The sequence below is a fragment of the Stenella coeruleoalba genome, assembly GCF_951394435.1.
Source record: "Stenella coeruleoalba genome assembly, chromosome: 6".
Taxonomy (NCBI): Eukaryota; Metazoa; Chordata; class Mammalia; order Artiodactyla; family Delphinidae; genus Stenella; species Stenella coeruleoalba.
Genome location: NC_137151.1, coordinates 39,670,649 through 39,693,870, shown reverse-complemented (window position 1 = coordinate 39,693,870; position 23,222 = coordinate 39,670,649). Strand labels below are relative to the sequence as shown.

Sequence of the window (23,222 nt, the reverse complement as noted above, 5' to 3'; positions counted from 1 at the left end):
TAAAGTGAGTGATATGTAACATAAAATTAATAATGTGTTAGTTTTCCTAATGTTTTATAACTCTGCTTTCAAAGAATCATATTACTGTACAGCATGCCTCTTTCTCTCATCATTGGAGAAAGCCTATTATCACAGGTGTTTTTTTTTAATGTAATGATGTTTGTAATGCTGTAATCTGAATATGACTGTAATACTATATGCCATAAAAAATTTATAACAATTCATCATTTAGTGTATACCTGGGCTACCATGAAGTAATCATATTGCTGCTTCTTCATTATCAATGCATGAATTATTATACCTGTAAATATGAATCTTATTCACACTATTTTTTTCATTTTTGATGTCTAGTGTTAGTAACACATATAAAATCTACAGTATTTTGTATCATATAAGACAATATTGATGTAGGCACTGACAGATGATTCCTCTTGTGAATAGACAACATAATCTTATGGTATTGATAAGGTAGGTACTGTAAACGTATTTTCTCTTCCTTATGATTTTCCTTAATAACATTTTCCTTTATCTAGCCTACTTTATTATAAGAATACAGTATATAATACACATATCATACAAGATATATGTTAAGGTTTCCAGTCAACAGTAGGTGATTAGTAGTTAACTTCGGGGGGAGTCAAAAGTTAAACTTGGATTTTCAACTGTGCCCCCAACCACCACGTTTTTTGAGGATCAACTGTATATTATAGTCAGGGAATCAGGGGAGGAAAGTCCTTCTCTCATGGAAAAGAAACTCAGAAATGCCATTCTTCAGAATGGAAAAATAAATGAAACCTTTGACATTATACATTGATGACAAGATTATAAGGAAGATAGGGCCCCCAGCTGTTAGTAGAAATGTAAATTTGATCCGGCCTTCCCACTTCTAGAATTCATATAAAGAACGGCAGGAGTATATACAGATGTAGAAGATCTGAAGAATTAATGTTTAAATCAAATTAATAAAAATATAACTCTATTTTTAGAAGGCCAAAAATAAACCTTCTTTTACAAGGTTCAGGAAATATTTTTTAAATGAGCATTTATTGTCACAAACAACTTCAATAAATTCCAAGAAATAGAAATAATGCAGGCAGAATTCTCTGATTATCATATAATAAACCGATAATTATGAAGCGTAAACCACTCTTCTGCTTAGAAGTTAAATAATAAAATAAAACACTTTTTATCTTAATTCTAGAGGGACTCTAAACTTGTAGAACTCTTACAAAATAAAGATATATACTTATCAGAATATATTGAATATAAATAAAGCATTGCTCATGGGAAAAATCATAACTTTCTAAATTTATATGCAGAGTGTCACAAAATTCTCAATGTATTTTTAATCTTTAACAATTTCAGAAGTATAAATACTGTAAATTTACAAAAGATATCATTTGAAATTTTAGTTATTGTTAACATATATTTAGTTTTATGAATCCTGGATAATACATTTTTAAGTTTGGTTCTAGTAGTTTCCCTCTTAGAGGGGCTGAACTAAAAATATATTTAAAATGTTATATTCAAAATTTATAGAATTATATGTAACTAAAACTCAATTTATAAAATTATAAGTAATTGATATAAACTTTTAAATGATTTTTATGTTTGTAGCATTTATATTTCTAAAATTATTAAAGGTTAAAACTATTCTGAGACTTTTGAGACACCTGTATTTACACTAAGTAATTAAAAAAATAGTTTTTGGACAGTGTGTACCAGACACAGTGTTCACCAACTCCTTACGCTTTACTGTATTTCTCAACTCTCTTGCATTTAGATTGGGGTCAAATGACTAGTTCTAGCTAAGCACTGTGAGCCAAAGGGACTATATCATTTCCATGCAAGGCAGTTAAGCTATAGTGAGCATCTCCTTACTGTATGGGTCTAGAGGGCACACATACAAGATGGACGAAGGTGACCTTACCTTCCCTGATTTTATGTGAACAAACAATTAACCGTTACTGAGTTAGGCCCCTGGATTTTAGGGTTTGTTACTGCAGCATAGCTTATCCTGACTAATGCAACACCAAACTCAAGAAGTTAGGAGATAACAAAAGAAACCAAAGGGAAACAAAATCAAATTAATGTTTGAATTTAGAAAAAAGAAAGAAAATAGCATAATGTGAAAATTCAAGAATTAGGTTGTTGAAATAATAACTAAAGTCACTAATACATTAACTGACCTAATAAAGAAGAACACAGTGAAAATGCAGTGCACAAAATGAGAATGGGAAAATAATCACAGATGCTGAAGAAATTATAAAAGTTAAAGAAACTATCTATGAAGTATCATAGAAGTGAACATAAAAATCTGTATTAATAAAATCATATAGTTTTTTAAAAATATAAATTTTCGAACTTAACTCTAGAAAGGAAAAAAATAGGCAATATATTTTATAAAAATTTTAAAAATAATCAATATATAACCCCTGTCACTATTCCACCAAAAGTCCAGATGAAAATTTCTACCAGATATTTAAGGAACATTGCTATGATGCTGTTTCATCTCCTCCAGAGAATTTGAAAGGAATAGAAGCTTTTAAGCAACATAATGTTGATTTTCCAACCACAAAAGTTAGTACCTCCCATACACACAAAAATTACAAACTCTCTCATGACCATGACTACCATTATTCGAGATAAAACATGAGCAAACCCAGCAATATATTAAGAGAATAATTCATCATGAAAAAACATCCTCCTCTGGTATATTTGTTACAATTAATGACCCTGCATTCCTATACTGATAGATCATTATCACCCAGAGTCTATAGTTTACATTAGGGTTCACTCTCGATGTTGTACAAACTATGGATTTTGACAAATGTGTAATGATGTGCTACCATAGTATCATAGTTTCACTGCCCTAAAAATCCTCTGTGCTCTGCCTGTCATCCCACCTTCCCCGCAAACCCTGGCAACATCTGATCTTTTTACTGTCTCCATAGTTTTGACTTTTCCACAGTGTCATATAGCTGGAATCATACAGTATGTGCAGCCTTTTCAGATTGGCTCCTTTCACTTAGTAACATTCATTTAGGTTCCTCCATGTCTTTTCGTGGCTTGTTAGCTCATTTCTTTTTGACACTGAATGATATTCCATTGTCTGGTTGTACCACAGTTTATTTATTCATTCAACCTACTGAAAGGCAACTTGGTTGCTTCCAAGTTTTGGCAATTATGAATGAAGTGGCTATAAACATCTGTGTATAGGTTTTTGTGTGGACATAAGTTTTCCTCTCATTTGGGTAAATACCAAGGAGTGTGATTGCTGGATCATATGGTAAGAGTGTGTTTGGTTTCGTAATAAACTGCCAGACTGTCTTCCAAAGTGGCTGTCGAATTTTGCATTCCCACCAGAAATGAATGAGGAATTTTTATTGCTCGATAGCGTCGCCAGTATTTGAGGGTATCAGTGTTTAGGATTTTCGTCATTCGAATAGGTTTATAGTAGTGTTGTTTTAATTTGCATTTCCCTAATGACATATGATGTGGAGCATCTTTTCATATGCTATTTGCCACTAAATTGTTTTTAAGAGCTAAATGTCACAAACAACCTAAATAGCCCAAAATGGGGCACTAGGTAGAAACATTATGGTATATCCATATGGTAGAATACCTGGCGACAATTTAGTAAATGGAAATCATTATAATACACTGACATGGACATTTCCCTATGATTAAATTTTGAGTGAAAAGTCAATGAACATATTACTGGGCATAGTATGTAATATTATTTAAATAAAAAGAAAATAAATACAAGCATATTCTTTTCTATAATAAGAATATTTCTAGAAGGTTTCACAAGAAACTGTGGTCAATATTTGTCTTTGAATGGGGGAAAGGATGGCCAGGGAAAAAGAGTGAGAGGTGTGATAGTTGTACAGTCTCCCCTTATGACTGACTGTCTTTCCAAGTGATAGATTGGTGTTGACCCATAACCTTTCACTCTAGATTCCACTAGAAAAAGTAACATACATTTTCAAGTAAGGTCCCAGGGTTGAATTAAGAGTTAAGGATGAAGTAGTCTTTAGCAGAAGAATGTAACAAAACTAACTGGCACACAAGGGGATTTAACTCTGACGGTGGCTTCATAAACATCATCCTCTGTTCTGATCCTCTCATGTAATGAAAATCCATTGTGGGCTTGTGTGAATGGCAAAGTGTTATTCTTTTCTATGTTTAGGTTTATTTGGGTGTTTTTGGTTTTTTTCCCCTTACCCCGTTGTTGTATCAGTATATAAAAAGTGAAATGGTGAGTTTAATCTATGGTAAAAATCAATCTGGATAATTAGAACCAAACTTATCCTACAATGGAATAGTGATTTTGTTAAAATTATATGGTGGATTGTATATGAAGAATTTCTAAATAGAGCAATTTTTTTTCCCTTCCTGTAACTGACCCTATGGTATACTGTTATTTATTTCTGATGAAATAACATGGTGAGCTCTCCATTGTCTATGTGCTCTAAATCTAATAGATTTTTTGTGCATATAGCTTCTTATGAGCCTTGTACGTTACTCTCTTTATTCCTCCCACTGGCATTTTTAAACATTTTGCTGTATACTTACTCTTTTCCTCCTTTAATCCTGTATCTTAAGTAGGAAATACCCTCCATTCTGCCAAGAAGATGTCTTCTTTAGCTGTTGATCCTGTGACCTCCTATATCCCATGGGACCTTAGTCATTTTTCTTGCTCATGTCTTCAATTTCTTTCTCTACACTAATTTTTCTTTCTCTTTGTAAATATACCTAGCACAGTAACCTCAAAAACATTTTATTTTATCAGTTTTCCTGTCTTCCTCCTTCCATTCGTTGAATCATCTTGTGTAGTGTACCTCGATGTCTTTTTTCTCATTCATTCTTTTACCTTTTGCTGTCTAACATCCTCTCCCTGCCTTTGATGGAAATTGCTGTTTCAGTTGTCACCAGGAATGATTTTTCAGCCCATCCTCTTCTCAATCTTGAGTCCTCCTCTGCCATTCAGTAACTACGTGAGTTTGCATAGATTACCAAACCTCTCTAAGGTGCAGTTTTCTGATCTGTAAAATAGAGATATTAATAATGATAACCAATAGACTGTACAAAAAGTGCCTAGAACATAGTATGAACTTAATCAACAATACCTTTGACTGTTACTACTGTATAGTGACTTCTTTCTCTGCCATACTTGACCTTTCTCTCCAATACATATCCTTTCCTTGAAATTTTCCTTATGAAATCTCATATTGAATTGTCCTCTTTCCACTCAGCATTTAGATTTCTATTTTTATTTCACCTTCCCTTGCTCCTTTTCCCTTTGCCTATCCTTTATATTTAATTTAAAAATATCTTTTGAATACATAATCCATCTCAGACATTGCACAGATTTTTCTCTTAATTTCTGTTTTACTCCTCTCATCTTTCTGTAAGGTGTCCATAGCAAATTCTTATGTTCCCAAAGTTTCAACCATCACCTCCAGGTAAATGCCTCCCAAATTTCTGTCACTGATGTTGAACCCCACGCTTCAAACCCATTTTTTCCATTGCTATGCTCAACATCCCAGTTTCTCTCCAAAGCCAGAAATTCTTTCTCTCTCCTCTATGTCTGTTGGAAACATCTTCATTCTCCTAAACATTTAAATTTAAAGCAGAAACTACCTTTTGACACTTCCAGCGTGTAATAATTTTCCAGGTCCTACTGATGCTACCTCTACAGTTTCTCTTAACAGCACTCATTCTGTTCTTTCCATTCACACATCAGAGCTTAAGGTTAAGTCTGTATTGTATCTCACTCAGACCTTTGTGTCGTCTACTATTTTTATCCCTGACAATTATTATCTTCAATCCATTCTACACGTGTTTTTAGGTTCCCCTTACTTCGTAAGCTGGGACCTGATCACAGACTTTCTCAAAATCTTTCAGTGGTTCTCCACTGTAAGATTAGGAGACACTCTTGAATTAGGAATCAACATTTCATGAACTGTAGTCCCAAACTGCTTTATTGCTGCCTCTGGAGCAAGTCCCACCCTTGCTCTGTCTATGCATTTATATAGGAATTGCATCTTATATGTGGGTTAGATTCAACAAATAAAGTTAAAACTGCCTATGTTCAAAATTACCATTGAAAATCATCCACAAAACTCAGTATACATGGTTCTGTATATACAGTTTTGATGAAAATTTGTACATAAAGCTGTATCATTAAGAAAATATTTAGCATAAAACAAAGAATAAATGTACAAAATATAATTTTATAGTGCATTCACTCAGAAATGGAAGAGGGACCAAATTAAGGGAGAGTTGATTTACTTTCACCATCTATGCCCTGACACATTCCCACTGAGTAGCAGCAGTAAAGTACCATACTATTAAATTGTTCTCTCTTTCTTTCCTTTTATTTGCTTTTGCAGAGGGTATGTATTTGAATGTTAAGACTATACAGATAAGACAGCTGTTTGGATGAAATGCCTTTTTTCTTGTGTCCGTATCTACTATTCACTGCCACTCTTCAAAACCCCTTTCCGAATAACATCTTAGTAAAGCTTTCTCTTCCTCAGCCTTTCAATCATACATCTTTTCTAGCTCCTTGAAATTCCGTAGCACTCTGTAATTGTTATAAGGCTTTTTTTTTTATCTCATCCTTTTTTTATAGAACGTTTGTCACTACTCGACTTATTCCTCCACAAGGTCAGGAATTTGTCTTTCCAGTTTTCCTACAGTGTTCAGTAGCTAGACAGGTACAAAATACTCAATAAATATTTGCTGAATTGAATCAAAGCCAAACACTGTTAGAGAAATAAATATGTATGTGGGATTAAAGGTTAGTAGTATACAAATTAAAAGACATTGTATTTCAAAAACCAATATTCAAAAAAATCATATTATTAAGTAAATCCCTTTGGATTTTTTCTAAGATTCACTTTTCTTCATACCCATATTCTTGATATTAACTGCCAGTCATATCCCAGGACAGAAATTGTCCTCTTGTAGCGTGTTGTCTTTCATAAAGACAAAAGACAGTCAAGCAGTTCACAAATTAATAAATCTATTTTTTAAAAATAGCCAAAACAGTTTAACAGAGAGAAAAGGAACTTTGGAAGCGATCATATAAGTTTATTTGAGGAAAGCACATTTTCTAGGAATTCATAGGACCTCTTCGTTTTCCGATAGCTGTTGACTTTCTACTGACTTTAGACCTAAACTGTATATTTCAAGGTTACACAAATCAAAATAGTCCTTACAAAGTCGTGAGTGTGTGTATGAGAGAGAGAGAGAGAGAGTGTGTGTGTATGTGTGTGTGTGTGATTGTAGTAACTGCCATGATACCAACATGCTGATTTTTGCTATTTCTGTTTTTTGTTGCTGCTGTTGCTTGGCCGTTCTTATTCTCTTTGCTCAAAGGACAAAACTACAATTCCCAGAAGAGTGTGTCTTGCACACATAGTAAGAATCAAGTTGAAAACATCTTCATAAATAAATCAGAAAATATTATGTAGAACTCAACTTGATAATAAACACCAAATATTTTTTTAACCTGTGATATCTCTTTAAAGAAGAATTAGTAGAGACAATTTGAACTTGGTTTACTTGGTTATTTGAACTTATTTGTGCACAATCTTTTTAAAAGTTATTTTTAAAGATTTTGTGTTTTTAGATATTGGATGTGTATAATTTCTGTAACACATTTTAGAATTATTAATCTTTATTTTGTTTTAAAAATACTAATTTGACCTGAGTTTCAACTTTCTTATATATATAAAGGAAGGAGCTTAAACAAGGGAAGTTGTAATGCTTTACTTTTTACTATGTTATGTCCAGTGATTTCACTATGTAAGTATTTGTCTTGATACAAATCAAGTAAAAATCAACACTCTTTAAGCATATTTACTAAGGTAATTTGCTTTTGGGTTTTATTCAATTAATGGGTATGAAATAGAAATTTAACTAAACTTATCATACCTGGTGCACTCTCTTATCTACATTTTTATAAAAATTAAAACCAAACAAGAAAGGGAAAAGCAATTAAGTTTCAAACATCCCCTGCAAAATCAGTGGGAGGAGAGAGCTATTGAAATTTGTACATTTTATCTAAGCTACGTATTCATATTTATTCATATCTCTGGTAACATAATCTAAGTTATTAGTCATTTGCATAAGATTTTTCTTTACCTTTTCCAGGCAGCATTTAGATCAGGGGTGGCAAATAGGTTTTACTGCTACTCTGACTCTAAAAGGTTGATAGTGATTTATGGATGGGTTTGTTGAAACAATTTTAGGGTCATTCTGGAGTCAGTGGTTAAGAATGTCATCATGGGGTGTGTATGAGGAAAATGTAAGCTGCATCTTGATTTACAAACTAAAAATGGAAATTACTATATTATTCTTGAATTCTCCCTTCATTCTATTATACTTGCAGATGATCCCATACAATTTAATACTTAAGTACAGGATGTCATATTTTAGACTACAAATATGTATTATGCATTGATCTTGTCTTGCTAACTAGATTATAAACTCCTTGGTGACAGGGAACGGGTCTTAGGACTTTCTTATACTACTTAAACTCTCTAGGAAAGTATAAGGCACAGAGTAACCTCTGTATTTGTAGAAACTATCTGACTTTGTGGCATATGTGTATATGTTTCATCTTTATCATTTTAAAATGAGCTAGTATTTTTTTTGAAAAGTTACATGGAAATATAGTGGAAGGAAAACAAAATAACACAAAAGGATTCAATGAAAAATCCATCTGGCTTCTACTCCAGGCACCTTGTCTTCCTCGCCAGAAGCAATCATTTTGCATTATTTCCTGCATAACCCTCCAGAAAGAATTCATGTAGAGACAAGCCTATGCATGTGCTTATATTGACATATGTATGGAAATATAGTCACAGATATTGATAAACAGATAATTCTATTCTAATATAAAAGAAAGCCTACAGCAAACTCAGGTGTAGGCCTTTTTTTTAACATGATTTGAAGACTGTTTTATTTTAATTTATGCAGAATTATCTCATTGTTTTTCACTCAAGTGTATAATTTCAATGTATGGCTGCATTGTAATTGATGTTACCAGTCTTGCAATGCTGACTTAAGTTGTTAACAGACTTTTGCTAATATATACAAAGCAGCAACACATACCCTTGCATATGCATCTTTGCACATCAGGCAAATATACCAATGAAAAAAATTCCAAAATTAGAATTGCTGTGGTGAGGAGTTGATACATTTTTAATTTACTAGATTTCATAATATTGGCCTACAGAGAGATTATCCCAATTTGCAGCCCCTTCAACACTGGGGTTGTTTTTTTATACCCTTGTCAAATCTATCTTTGTGTTATACAACTTTTTAATCTTAATCAATGTGAGAGAAAAAATGCTATCATATTGCTGTTTTTGTTTACTTTTTTAATTGAAAGATTTTTTGAACATCTTACGTTTGTAAGCCATTATTGATTCATTGTGAATCTTGCACTTATATTGGTTTATTGATCTTTATCATATTGATTTATGAGGCTTTTCTATTTTAAAGAAATATGCCCTTTTTGTCAAATATAATGATTTTTTTTCCTGTTTTATTGACTTTATGTTGACTCTGTAGATGGATTTTATTGCTCAGTGTGGACAGTATTTAAGTTTGTCAATTTGTCCTTTATGTTTTCTATGTTTGTAATGTTCTTGTTTTAATAGCTATTTTATTCTAGAATGTGTATTATCATTGTTATTATTTTAAAACACTTCTTTGATCTGTCTATAATTTTTTTTGGTGTAAGGATCAAGTAAAGATTCAGCATTTTTTTTTCCTCCAGGTGGCTCATCAACAATCCTAACATTATTAATTTTGTAATTATTTATTCTCTACTATTTTGAATTGCCAGTTTTTGTATATTAAAACCATGTACATAAATGACTGTACTTCTCATGTCTCTATGCTGTTTAATTATTGATGCTTATTGATATCCTGTTATGAAAAAAATTTAACCAATGTTACTTTAAAACACTTCTAAATTCCTGGCATATATAGTTCCTACTCATTAGTGTTCCTCTATTTTTTTTAGAAGACTCCTCATGATATTTGCAGTTTTATTTTCTTAAGTTTAGGATAAGTTCATGGGATTACAATAATATTGTAACTATTTTATTGGGATGGTATTAATTAGGGGAAAAATAATACCTTTAATATATCTTCCTCTCTAAAACCAAACTATATCTTTATTCCAGGCTTCTTTTGAGTTTCTTTATAAACTTTTAAATTTTCATATAAATTATATACAGTTTTTGTGTAGTTTAACTCAAAATACTTTGTTTTATGGTAGATTTTTTGGTTGACCCTTTCTTCTACTATATTATCTTTGTATATATGAAATCTATTGATTTTTGTATAATTTTTGAAACTAGCTACATATATTTTAAATTCTTAGTTTCTTATAGTTCTTATTTAGTTTTTATTGATTTATAATTATGTGATTATATTAACTGCATGTAATGATATTCTTTTCTAGTTTTATACCTCATTTCTTTCTATTGTCTAATTATATTACATAATATTTCCAGGCAATATAAAATAATAACATTATTAGTTTTATTTATGATATTAAAGCAAAATTTTATAATGTTCCTCCATTTATATTCAAATTCATTAATAAAGTGTTCATTTTATGTGAATAAATAATTCATTTTGAGTATTTTGATCAATAAATAATGTTGAATATTATCAAATTTATTTATATTAACTGTGGAACTGATCATTTGTTTTTCTCTTATTTGATATATAGTAGCATAGAGAATTATTAATATGTTTCTATAAATAAAACATTTTCACAAATATTTTAAATATTTTAAAATTCAGTAGCCTTGAGTTTGAAGAAGACATTTAAATACGTAATGACTCTTGGACATATACAACCTAACGTTTTTCCATTTCCCTTTTATTTGCCCCACTCATTTTATGAGATGTTGGCGTAGTCAACTGATAACCAGTATTTATATTTAGGAACATTCTTTATTCACATTACACATTAACATTGTATAATTCAGAAAAGATGATTAATTAGAAGAAAAGTACAAATATTCTGGAAAGGAAGAATAATTTGCAACGAACAAAAACAGTTTACATAGTCAATACCCATTGCTTCCTAGGAATTTCACATTGTTACTTTTGAAACATTCTGGCTAAACAATAATCACTTCATTTTTTTCTTTCAAAGTCAATAAAGAACATATTTCTCTAAATTTTGTCTGTATATATCTTAGCTACTAAAATGTTTAGTAACATTTTACATTCTTCTATGAAAGGGCATGTGCATAAGTCTGAATGTGAGGAGTTGAGTTGCTAAGGTTATAAATGTAAATAGAAGGACATCTTCACCTTCAAAAATAAAGCATTTGCTTAATTTTAGGTCTCCAAAATACAGTGATAGCACCTATCTAAATTTAGGGCACTGAAAAGGACTTATAAATAAAATTTGCTTTTAAAAGTAATTAAACTTTCAATGAGTTACAGATTTTTTTTTAAAATAGGGTAAGGCAATAACTTGAAACTAAAGAAAATATCAGGGCTGTAACGCTAAGAATACTATTACAATGAGGACAAGAACTACTCAAATGCTGTCATGAAATGTCAAACTATCAGCAAATAGATTTCTTGCTAATGGCAATTTGTTCTGCCTCTGACTGAAGACAATGACTACTCATTATTCCAGTGGCTTAATTGCAAAAATTAAATGCATGTTTTTGCTATTTTCTTAAGGGAGATGCATCAACAAAGACTGGGTATGCGATGGAGATATCGATTGCGAAGATCAATCAGACGAAGATGACTGTGACAGTTTCTTGTGTGGGCCACCCAAGTACCCTTGTGCTAATGACACTTCGGTCTGCCTGCAGCCAGAGAAGCTCTGCAATGGGAGAAGGGATTGTCCTGATGGGTCTGACGAAGGCGACCTCTGTGGTATTGCACGTTTCACTGCATTGCTTCTTTCTGGAGACTAGAACCTTTTAGTCCACTAGCTGATAGTTATTATAGTAGCATTTGTTCCTTCCAGTCATTTCTTTAAATGTAACTTTTAGGGTTGAATCCTGTTTACATTTTACAGGCACTGTATATTTATTTAAAAAATTAAATATGATCAGAAATCTCTAAAAATGAAGCAGAAAAGGCTACCTGATCCAACTAACTTAACAGTTGTACAGCTGCGTTCATCATTTAAATCTCTGAATAGTCAATGATGTTCCCACAATTGAATTGATTATATTCTGTCAGTGAGTTGCTCAGAACAGAAGACTCCTGTTATTATTAAACTATGGGATGAAATTTACTACCACCCAATGTATTTTGTCAGGACTTCAGATCATTACAACAGAAACCTTTTTTAAAAAGAGGAAAGGAAGAAACTGGATAATGAAATCAATAGAATATTACTTGATTTTATATAATTTTCTCAGAAGTTTTTAGTTTTCATACAGTAGCTTTCTTTAGTATGCTTTATCTAGTTAAAATGATGATTTCAGCGTGATAGCTTTTGAACTTTAAAATCACTTTTCACTAGCCATCTCCTTATGCCACCAGCACATATAAAGCAATTATATTTCCTTCTCTGTGGGGAGATCAGAGCTTTCGCAAGGAGATTTTAAAAATATGCTTTCTAGATAATACTGAAGGTGACATCAATAGAGTAATGACGAAGATTTATAGCATGATAAGAACAATAATGAGTTGACTTGAGGCTGTGAGAAAATGACTTTAGGAAATGATGAACCTGCCTGATTGGAAATAGGAAAGACAACTACATTTAAGCCTAAAGTTATCATATATTGATCTGAATTGAGCATTAATAGCATACTGAGTGATATAAAAAAGACTATTATTCTTTTTAAAATTTATGTAATAAAACATCCTTTCTTCCAAATAGTCTGTGATTCTATAAAACAACCTTGAAACAGTAAATGCAACAGTCTTCATTCAGTGATGCTATCATTTAAACAAACAGAAACCCTAAAATTAAATCCAAAAAATTACAAATAAAGGATGACAGACTTTATTTATACAGTTTATCTGTATTCACTTCTTTTTCTCCCAGCCTGTTCTCCCTGGTGGAGTAGTTCGGTGGATGGAAAGATCTCTTACATTACCATGTATGAGAATTGCGCATGAAGTTTGTAAGAGCAATTCTAAAAGAAGGAAACTGTCAACAGTCTTAAAATTGAAAGTGTATAATTATAGAAAAAAATGAGATTTTGACAAGTTTGAATTCTATTCTTCAATTACTTCAATTAAGTCACCTAGGCAGGTGGCTTAATTTCTGGAATTGTCAGTTTCCTTATTAAAAAAATGGAGATGATATCTATTAGGAAATCATGGTAATAATACTTAATGCACTACAGGTCTTGAAATAAATTAGTGCTTTTCCATCTTTTCTTCACCCTTTGGGTTCAATGAAGTAAATAAAAGGTGAAGAAGAGAAAATACAGTCATTAAGAAAAATGAAGAGAATCATAAGAAAATGCAGCCTTATTTTCCTATTCTTTGCTCCCTAAATTGGGAAAATAAAAGAGAAAAGGGGATTTCTTCTGAATTCATTTCTCTGTCTACTTCAAGATTGAAAATCAGTTCTTGCTTATCAAGCTACTGTACTCATTGGCTAAGAAGTCTTGCTCAAAGATTTTAAATGATTACAGGGAGTGGAAAAGGTCACAGTAAAGCTAGGTGTGGAAGTACCAGAGGAGATAAAAAGATATTTTTGTACTGATTGCAGCACTGTGGCATATTGAACTCACATACTCTGTCCTTTATCAGGTGAAGTTGAGGGAGAATTAGAACAATGAAAAACAAAAACAATCACTGGTCAAGGGATTGACTGAATTGCAGAAGGCTCTTCTTTCCTCTGAAAAGGTGCTTTTATGTGCACCTTTGTAGTGTCAGTTTGTAGATGGTCGGCAATATTGGTTCCTGTAGGGAAATGACACTTTGGTCTCTTGTTTTCAAATCCTTTTCCAACCAATACTAGGTTAGGCCCTGTCCAGCCAGGCGGGGATGTTGGTTTGAGTGCTGCAGCAATGGGCATAATGAATCATTTACCTGGTGGACATGAAAGATATACCAAGTGAATTAACTTTAAATAATTGGCATGAATTGGCTTGTAACTAAAGAGTGGATTTTAGAGAAAGATACCCAAAATTGAAAGAGTTTTTTAAACCATTTGCTATTGATGGTGAAAATGTAGGGTGTGCCCTCTTCATGTCAACTCCTTCCAAATAGTTGTATCTAAAATAGCTGTTTTTTATCCCCCTACTCCCCGCTGAAACAAAAACAGGGATTGATTCATATCCTGTTCCTCAATACATGTAAAATATATGAAAATTACTTGTAATCTGTAGACAGTATTTGGGAGGTGTCTTGAGATGTAAACATCCATCGTTTGGGTAGTGAGGTTGTTTGTTTTCTCCAAATAAATCTGGTCTATAAAATTTTAAGAAAAGAGAGAGCTCAAGAAGATAAGTTGAATCCTGGTGGAGAGATTATTTTTTCAGGGGGAATTTTAAGTGATTTCAAGAGGAAAGAGATATGCACTTAAGAAAGAAATAAGAAGAGATTTCAATCATTCAAGAAGGGAGTTAACTGTTGATTTTTGTTATAAGGGTATGTCAAAGATAAAACTGGATACTAGTTAAAGTGATATTTACTCAGTAATAACTATTGCAATAGGGAAGAGTATCCAATATTAATTGAAATCAGCTTCACCAAAACAAAAGATGAGAAACTTTTTAAAGGCTGGAATGTGCTATGGGAAAGGCACTAAGGGGTGTTAATGGGGCATTGGCCCATGTGACTAGGCCATCTGGGTTTGTTAATTGGTGCTCATCCCAGAGAAGAGACAAACTTCTCATATCTTTATGACTGGAGGCAGTGGTACAAGTCAGAGCAAGGTACCCACAGGGTTGGGAGTAAGGGTGAGAGAGTTGTCTCCTTAAATGTTTGCATTTCAAAAAGATGGCTTTCAGATCCTGGGGTTGGGAGGAACAGTTCTGAGTGGTAGATGACTGACATCTCAAAGGTACAGAGAAAGGATTTATCTTGCAAGCTTTCTAAAGTAACTGCTCTGAGATGGGGCTCAGGGCCCTATCTTCCTATCATCAGGTTTGGGGCAAAACAATAGTAAATTTCTGCAGCATCATGGAGTCATAGAGCTTTCTCAGGAAGACACTTTAAGGAGGGCTGAGGTTATTTTAGGGATGCTGCCATGAGCTGTTAAAAACTGTGCTAGTGTTTGTCTGAGTTTCTTATTGGCTTAGGAGGAGGGGGTTGGGGAGAGGATTAGACAATGAAATTGTTTGTGCTGAGAGTCTGCAGTTTTATCAGCCAAGACTGAGGGTTCAGAGGTGCTTGACTAAAGCTTGGTCAATGAGAGAGTCTTTGTCGGGTAGCAAAAAATTTAAAAAGAAGCTGCAGGATTTAATGATAGGTTTAGGGTTAAGGGAAAATTGACAAGGGGCTAGCCATACAAATATTGCCATTAAATTTATATATTAAGTTGTAGAGTTTCAACGTGAATTTTGTTTATCCTTAAATCTAGGATTTAATTCCACAGGTAGTGTCAGAAAGAGACATTTGAATGCTGAGAGAACAGTCGTACTTGAAATAAGTTAAAAGCATTGTAACAATTTTTTTCACCCGCTGTGTATGATGACATTTCTTTACAGTAATTCTCTTGAAAAAGAATGTCAATGGAACAAAATGGGGCAAAGACTTTGAAACGACTGCTGTTTTGAAATGATTATGATTACAGGTGAACAAACATATCTGAAGGAACCAAGAAATGAATCTATGTTTTTTTTCTTCTAAAATAATGCCAAACTTGAATTCTTAGAGAAAACAGTTAATGTAATCATTTTTCTTTTCTTATTACTGTAACTTCTTTTATGGTGACAAATGTGAAGAAGAGTTGACCCATACAGAAGTTTAAAATGTGTAGAGAATATTTTTGAAAGTCTTACATTCCAGTCCAATTTTTTGAGCTGGATGAATTTCCATAGAGAACAGGAAATATTAGAGGTATATAAGTAATTATTATTGCAATTCGCCAATCATTGAACAACATTCCTTTTCAGTATGTCTCAAAACACACCTAACTGAACAATCTTTGACAACTACTCAAACATATTTTTAAAGTAGAGAAAGACAACGCTTCTTTTGGCCTTATTACTATGCACCTAATAGTATATAATAATAGGTAATATCATGGTTGCGAAAACAATTATTTGCTATTTTTGTCAAGGGCGTAAATATGACATCTTGAAATTTCCCAGTTGGACAAATACTAGCTCAATTTAGGGGCAGTTGTGTGCTTTTGGATGATTTTGTTAAATTTTGTTATTCAACAAATATTTTTAACTGCTTACTCTATGCTAGGCACTATGCTAGCTGTGGGATATACATGGTAAACAGAATGAATATTTTGCATACCCTCATGGATCCTACAATCTTGTGATGAAATAGAATGATAAATAAATATATCTAATGTGTGATTATAAACTATAAGTGCCCTGAAAGAGAAGTTCTCTTTCTTTACACAACAGTCTACTTGCTGATTATTTCAGCCAAAATGCCAGATCAAGTATTTTTGTGTATTATTTATTATGTTTCCATAGCCTCATTGAATTAATAATAATAACCAATATATGAAGTACAATGTATAATTTACCTAATTTAAAAATAAATATCTAAGAAAATAAAAGTAAATAAATAAATATCTGTAGCCAGTAAAGGACAAACTAATCCATTCTGGATTATTATTATAAATCACACTATAGGTGTAGAAAAAGATATATAGATATAATACATACATGTGTATGTGTATGCCTGTTTATTTATAAACACTGAGATAAGTCAGATTTTCAGATCACCAGTGTATGTGAGTCCCTTTTGGAAGCCCTCAAAAACTGATTTTGCATAACTGCTAAAAGGCTCAGCATAATCTTTCCAGTAATAATGGAAACATTGAACTCACTTTACTTCTATGGAGTAAAACAAAGTGTACTCCAAAGATTTATAGAAATGAAAATCTTCCATTCCCAATTTCTGTCATATAGAACTCTATTTGGTCATCAGATGAATTCTTTCATCATTTCTACCCCAACTTCTGGGACAAAAATCTAAAGAGTGCTTTCTCCATTCATTTATAATATCCTTTCTCTAATTCCAGCCTTAGAGAATTGAGTTCAGTGATTAGTATTTAATTGAGCAAAACAATTGATGATGCCCTATAATCTGTTCCTCTCCTTTTATAGATGAATGTTCACTGAACAATGGAGGCTGTAGCAACCACTGTTCTGTTGTTCCTGGAAGAGGAATTGTCTGTTCTTGCCCTGAAGGACTTCAACTCAGCAGAGACAATAAAACGTGTGAAATTGTAGATTATTGCAGCAACCATCTGAAGTGCAGTCAAGTGTGTGAGCAACACAAGCACACAGTCAAGTGCTCATGTTATGAAGGGTGGAAGCTGGATGTGGATGGTGAAAGTTGCACAAGTGTCAGTAAGTAGATGTGTGTTTTGCTATATTTAAGAATAGCAAGTGATATGTGTGTTGTGTATCTTGCTATATTTAAGAATAAATATTGAGAAAAAATGCAAAAACACCTCAGAAGATCAATAATGGGTACAACTAATTTTAGAAAAGGCATTTAAGTATAATGTGTCATATTAGACCTACTTCAAAATCTTCTGGACAGAAAATATTACAATAATCCTTTACCATTACAGTCCATCTGATTATCTTTTCCTTAAGTAACTGTTTTTGTCATCTTCCTCCCTAGGCGCCTATTTTTGTATGCTCCAAAGCATTTACTTTTATTTCTCTTTGAATGTTTAGAACCCTCCAAAGACTGGCCCTGTCCCACACTTCCAACTGTATTTCTACTACTCTTGAAAACAACTCCTTGCTCTGGCTGTGTTCATCTTCTGATTGCCCATTTAAGACATTCTGCTGATTCTCTAGATCATATTCCACAGTAGGAAAAGCAAACAAAGGCTATGGAATCTGAAATTTGAACTCTAATCCTCTAAATGGCATTCATTATGTATGTGGCTGCAGGCAGGTTACCTAAAACTCCTTGAGCCTTAGTTTTCCCATCTTTCAAATATCAATTCCCATTACAACAACATGCTGTAAGAATAACATGAAGCACTTTTTGCTGTGCCCTATACCCATTAGGTGCTTAATGAATGGTGGCTTCCCACTGTCTTCTCCAGATTCTTAATTTGAGTCACAGGACACTTACAGGTCCATGGATAGAATTGAAGGGGTCCATGAAGTTTGTTAGGGAAAATTTTACACCTTTATTTGCTTTAATCTCTCACTGAAGGTTAACATTTCTTTCAGCTGTGAATGTATACCACAGACTAGTTCTTAGCAGCAACTATGACTGTGTTTCCAATAGAAGTGATAGGCATATTCATATCATGTTAAAGTTGTTGCTAATATCGCAAAATATCACTTATGTTCAGGCTTTGAAAACCACTGCTACTTCAATAATGGGAGTCATTAGACCCACTGCTCAATCTTGTTATTGAATGCATTAATTTTAAAAAGTACATATATTACTCCATCAAAAATTGGGTTTTTTTGAATTTTGATAATTGTGTTTGAATATATTTGATTTTTTTTTTTTTTTTACTTTTTTCTTACTGTTTTTGTAGTCTTTAAAAATTTCTGATTAGGAGTGCCCAGGCTTCATCAGGCTCCCAAGAACCCATACATCATAAACTTTTTTCATTTTGTTTCTTCTGCTTATATTGTACTTTCCCTCTTTGTCTCTAAAAATCCTGGATATTTTTTAAAACCTACTAGGTCAAATCTTTCTTCTTTAATAGAGTCTTCTTCCAAATATTCTTACTCTCCACTTATTTCTCCTCTCTATATCTAGAATTTGTCCAAGAAAATATGTGGTCACATTTTTAATTTGCTTTTTTAATTTCTATCTTCTTCCTTTGCTCTTTACTTCTCCAATAAAGTAATAAGCATCTTGAAGTCAGAAATCAAGTTATAGATTTTTCTCTTGCGTTTTACATAGTATCCAATAAAATAATATGCAATTAAAAACATGATTTTTTTTCAGGGAATGTTAAATTATTTTCTTATTTTATTTCAAATGTTGTCTTGTAGTTGTTTTTTCCTAGCTGTTAAAATTTGAGTCCTAGAGGCATAAGTTTCACAAACATTTATCTAACTCTTTCTCCTTCAAAATTCTTGCACAGTGTAATTGGCATGAGAAGCTGAAAAAAAATAGCAGTTTGTTGTAATAAAAATAGCCATTTCATATACATGTTCGGAGTAGGAAAATGATAGATCAAACTTTGACCTCAGATATATTTATAATCATGTTTTACATGAGAATTGGCTCTAGGTCTGGTTTTTGGATACAGATGACAAAATGATTGACTTATTATAGTGGCTTTGTACTCTGTGAAATCAATCACAACTCAAGCTGAATATTAGAACAATTCAACATTTGAATATAATTTACCAGGTGCAAAGATAATTCTTCTAATGGAATTGACCCCTTCTACCCTCAGCTTAGAAAGAAACTCTAATAGTACCATATCATTTCTCACTGTTAAGATTGCTGTATTTCACACCTGGCTTTGTTTATAATTTGACAGAGAAGCAAAAGTATATTTTACCTTTTAAAGTTAGTACCGAGCTTTTCCTACATGGAAACTTTAACCTGCTGGTAATTTATCCCTTCCTCAACATACAGTGTATTAAATACCATTTTTAGCATTTATATTGTTACAGATAATAGAGGTTTTGTTAGGTATTAAAACTTATTTTTGATTTAAACCAATTTTCATACATAAAACAAATTTATTCTGTGTTTTATTCATATCATTTCTTTTTGAAAAACCTACAGCAGATTCATAGTTCAATAAAAATGAATTGACTATTGATTATTGGACTTTAAAAGTAAAATTTCTTTTTTCTTGTTCTTCTTTTGTTCTTCTTCCCTGCTCTTCTTTTGTTCTTTTTCCCCATCATTCTTAAGCTGAGTGCTTCCTTTTAAAATGTGTTCTCTTTATTGAATGCAATATCTGTGCTTATTCTTCTTGACATTTTAAAAATAAAAAGTAATAGTGCTCTTTATGCCACAAATTAGAAGCATGACTCGCCCATATTTTTCCTCCTGAATTTTCCTCTGTAGTTGTCTCATATTCTCTTATTTCTTTCTAATCATCCCTTCCTAAATTCTTTACACTCTGCCATTGGCTGAATTGCTGAGATTACTCTATTTTCTCTAAGTTCACTTTTAACATCTTATTAGTTAACTATAATTATTTTCAAAATGCTATTTTTATAATCTTTTTTTTTATTTAATAAAAATAAATCTCACTTCTCTTGGGTTCCTGGATACTTTATTTTATCAGTGCCTTACATGTTCCCTCTTTAATACATAATTTATTAATCACCTTTCTCTGAAGTATTTTCTTTTTACTTATGAAAACCCAGACTATTGCTACTGACTGCATTTCTTTTCTATCTCTGGTTTCTTTGCTGTTTAGTAGTAGCCTACTTACAAATTTGCAGCATATTTCTAGTAACATTGGAAAGAACATTGTAGCATCTCCCTTTTATTTTCTTTTAGCCTGAATTAGGTTAGATTTACCCACCAATGTATTTCTTTGTTCTTAATCGCTCGTTTTTTAAAAGATTTTTTTATAAATGTATTTATTTTAAAACATATCTTTTTAAAGAAAGAGATCATGGATGTAAATACAAAACTGGGTAAACATAATGATCACCTAGCAGTACACTGTGTCCATCACCCAAACTTATTTTATTTTTTGGAACCCCATTTACTTTATATTTTTGTATTGAGTTATAGTTGATTTGGAGCTCCATTTACTCCATTTTTTATTTATTTAAACAAATTTTTTTATTGCACCCAAATTTAATTCTAAAAAAGATGCTGTGGCATCTGTGCCACAGCACAGTCCAGGCAGTTGTAATGATCATGGCAGTCTTCTTTCCAGCCTATTTTTTATCATCCTTTTGTTTCTACAGTTTGTGAGAAGTAAAATATCAAAAAGTTGAAGGAATATAATATTTTTATTGAAAAGGGAGAGGGTAATCCAGATCTGGAAGATGAGAATTGATGAAAAGAGCTCAGACATATAGTAAAGAATAAAGTGATGTTAAGCAGATGGGCTACCTTGGGGAATAATGGAAGATAAAGGTGAAGAGATCAGGGCAGTGAAGCTGTGGTGGTTTACAATCTGGCCATCCATTCCTTTATTTATCTTAATAAAGTGAGAGTTTTACATATCAGTCTCCATTCATGATTTTAAAAGTAACTATTCATTATTTATGAAAAGAACCTCATATCCTCAGCCTGACATTAAGGGCATTCTTCATTTTTGTTCATTTAATCTCTCCAATCTGATGTTTCATTGTCTTCCACTGTGGGTTTCCACTCCACGCACATTATTTATGGTTTTGTCATGAGTAATGATAATAAATGCATCATGGCCAAGAATGTAAAGTACTTTCACATATATGACTTCATTTTACTACCTCCATGTACGCTGCTCATTGCCATCTATGACTTTTCAGTATGACAGTATTTTCTACATTCTCTCTGGAAATCTGAATCCTATACTCTATTCAAAACTCCCACCTCTATGAATCATTTCTTTTTCTCCTTTCTGGTTTTTCTTTCTATTTTTATTTATTTTTTATTGAAGTGTAGTTGATTTACAATGTTGTGTTAGTTTCAGGTGCACAACCAAGTGATTCGGTTTTATATATGTATATATATGCCTTTCAGATTTGTTTCCCTTATAGGTTATTACAAAATATTAAGTATAGTTCACTGTGGTTATCTGTTTTATACAATAGTAGGTCCTTGTTGGTTATCTATTTTCTATATGGTAGTGTGTATATGTTAATCCCAAACTCCATATAAATAATTTCTTAAATTTAATTATAATATTACTGATAGCTATCATTTATCAAGCATCTAAAATGTCATAGGTAATTTATTTATAACTCGCAAGAAGCCAATGAGATATTATTAATTCTCTGATTTTATACCTATGGAAACTGAGACACAGAAGGTTACTTCATTTGCCCAGAGCCTTGTGGTAAAGAGATGTTAGAGAAGAGCTTTTGCGCTTCATTCCTCCTGACTCCAAAGCAAGAGCTTTTACAAGCCATTCCAAAGATCCAGGCCATCTCTATGTACTGTGTGCTCTCAGATTCCCACGATGCCTTTGAACAGTCTCTTTTATAAGCTTATTTCTGTCCCTTACACCTGTGCTTTTTTCAGAGTGGAGATTGAATCAAATTATTTGATAGTTCTTTTGAAATATATGAAAATTGTGAAATATATGAAATTTTGGTAACATTTCTCCAGAAAAAGTCTTGTTTTTACCTATTTTCATATATTATTAAAGTATCTATCTTTTTATTTTATATATTCTTAATTATTTCCTACTTTCATTCCTTCTATTGTTAATTTGTACATATATTGTATATATATATATGTATATCTACCTGTATATGTATTGGTCCTGCCATAGGTTTATCTATACTTTATTAATCTTTCAAACAAATGACTTTGGGTTTTTTTGATAATCTATTTTTCTCTATCTTATCAGTTGCTGTAGTTATTTTTTCTAATTTCTTTGCATTAATTCTTTTTATATTTTCTGAATTATTGAGTTTAAGTAAGATGTTAATTTTTAATGGATGAATTCTCAACATTATTTAACTAGCACAAATACACAGAGAAGGAAAACATTAAATTGTCAGAATGTTACATTGTTTTTCCTTATATAGATGGAAAAGTTTTCAGAGCTGAGGATAGTTATACAGATTATCTGAATGAGGTAAAAAAAATATATGATTTTTAGTTAACAGTGAACTAAAAATAGTATATGTACAGTTTTTTACTCTTTATAAATTTCCACACTTATTACCATATTTCTTTTTTCTTATAACAGATACATTGAGGTATACACTTCAGTGGTTTATAGTATATTTAGAGAACGATACAACCACTACTGCTATCTAATATTATTATATTTTAATCACCCTCTCAACAAACCCCACAGGCATTAAAAGTCACTTCCCATCAACCCCTACCCCAGGCCTGACAACCACTAATTTATTTTCTGTCTCTATAGATTTACCTATTCTGGACATTTTATAAAAATGGAATCGTAGAGTATGTGGTCT

The 23,222-nt window shown here is 32.1% G+C and overlaps 1 protein-coding gene across 9 annotated transcripts in view; it reads left to right on the top strand.

Moving 5' to 3' along the window:
• Nucleotides 1–23,222, top strand: part of LRP1B (LDL receptor related protein 1B) — a 1,831,517-nt gene that overhangs the window by 1,175,541 nt on the left and 632,754 nt on the right. For all 9 annotated transcript variants that reach the window (XR_013828854.1, XM_079925113.1, XM_079925117.1 and 6 more), the window contains 2 exons: nt 11,740–11,940; nt 17,277–17,522. Coding sequence is in view for 8 of the 9 variants with exons in the window: in XM_079925113.1 (XP_079781239.1) it covers nt 11,740–11,940; nt 17,277–17,522 (447 nt within the window). In the remaining variant the exon portion in view is untranslated. The remainder of the gene's footprint in view (nt 1–11,739; nt 11,941–17,276; nt 17,523–23,222) is intronic.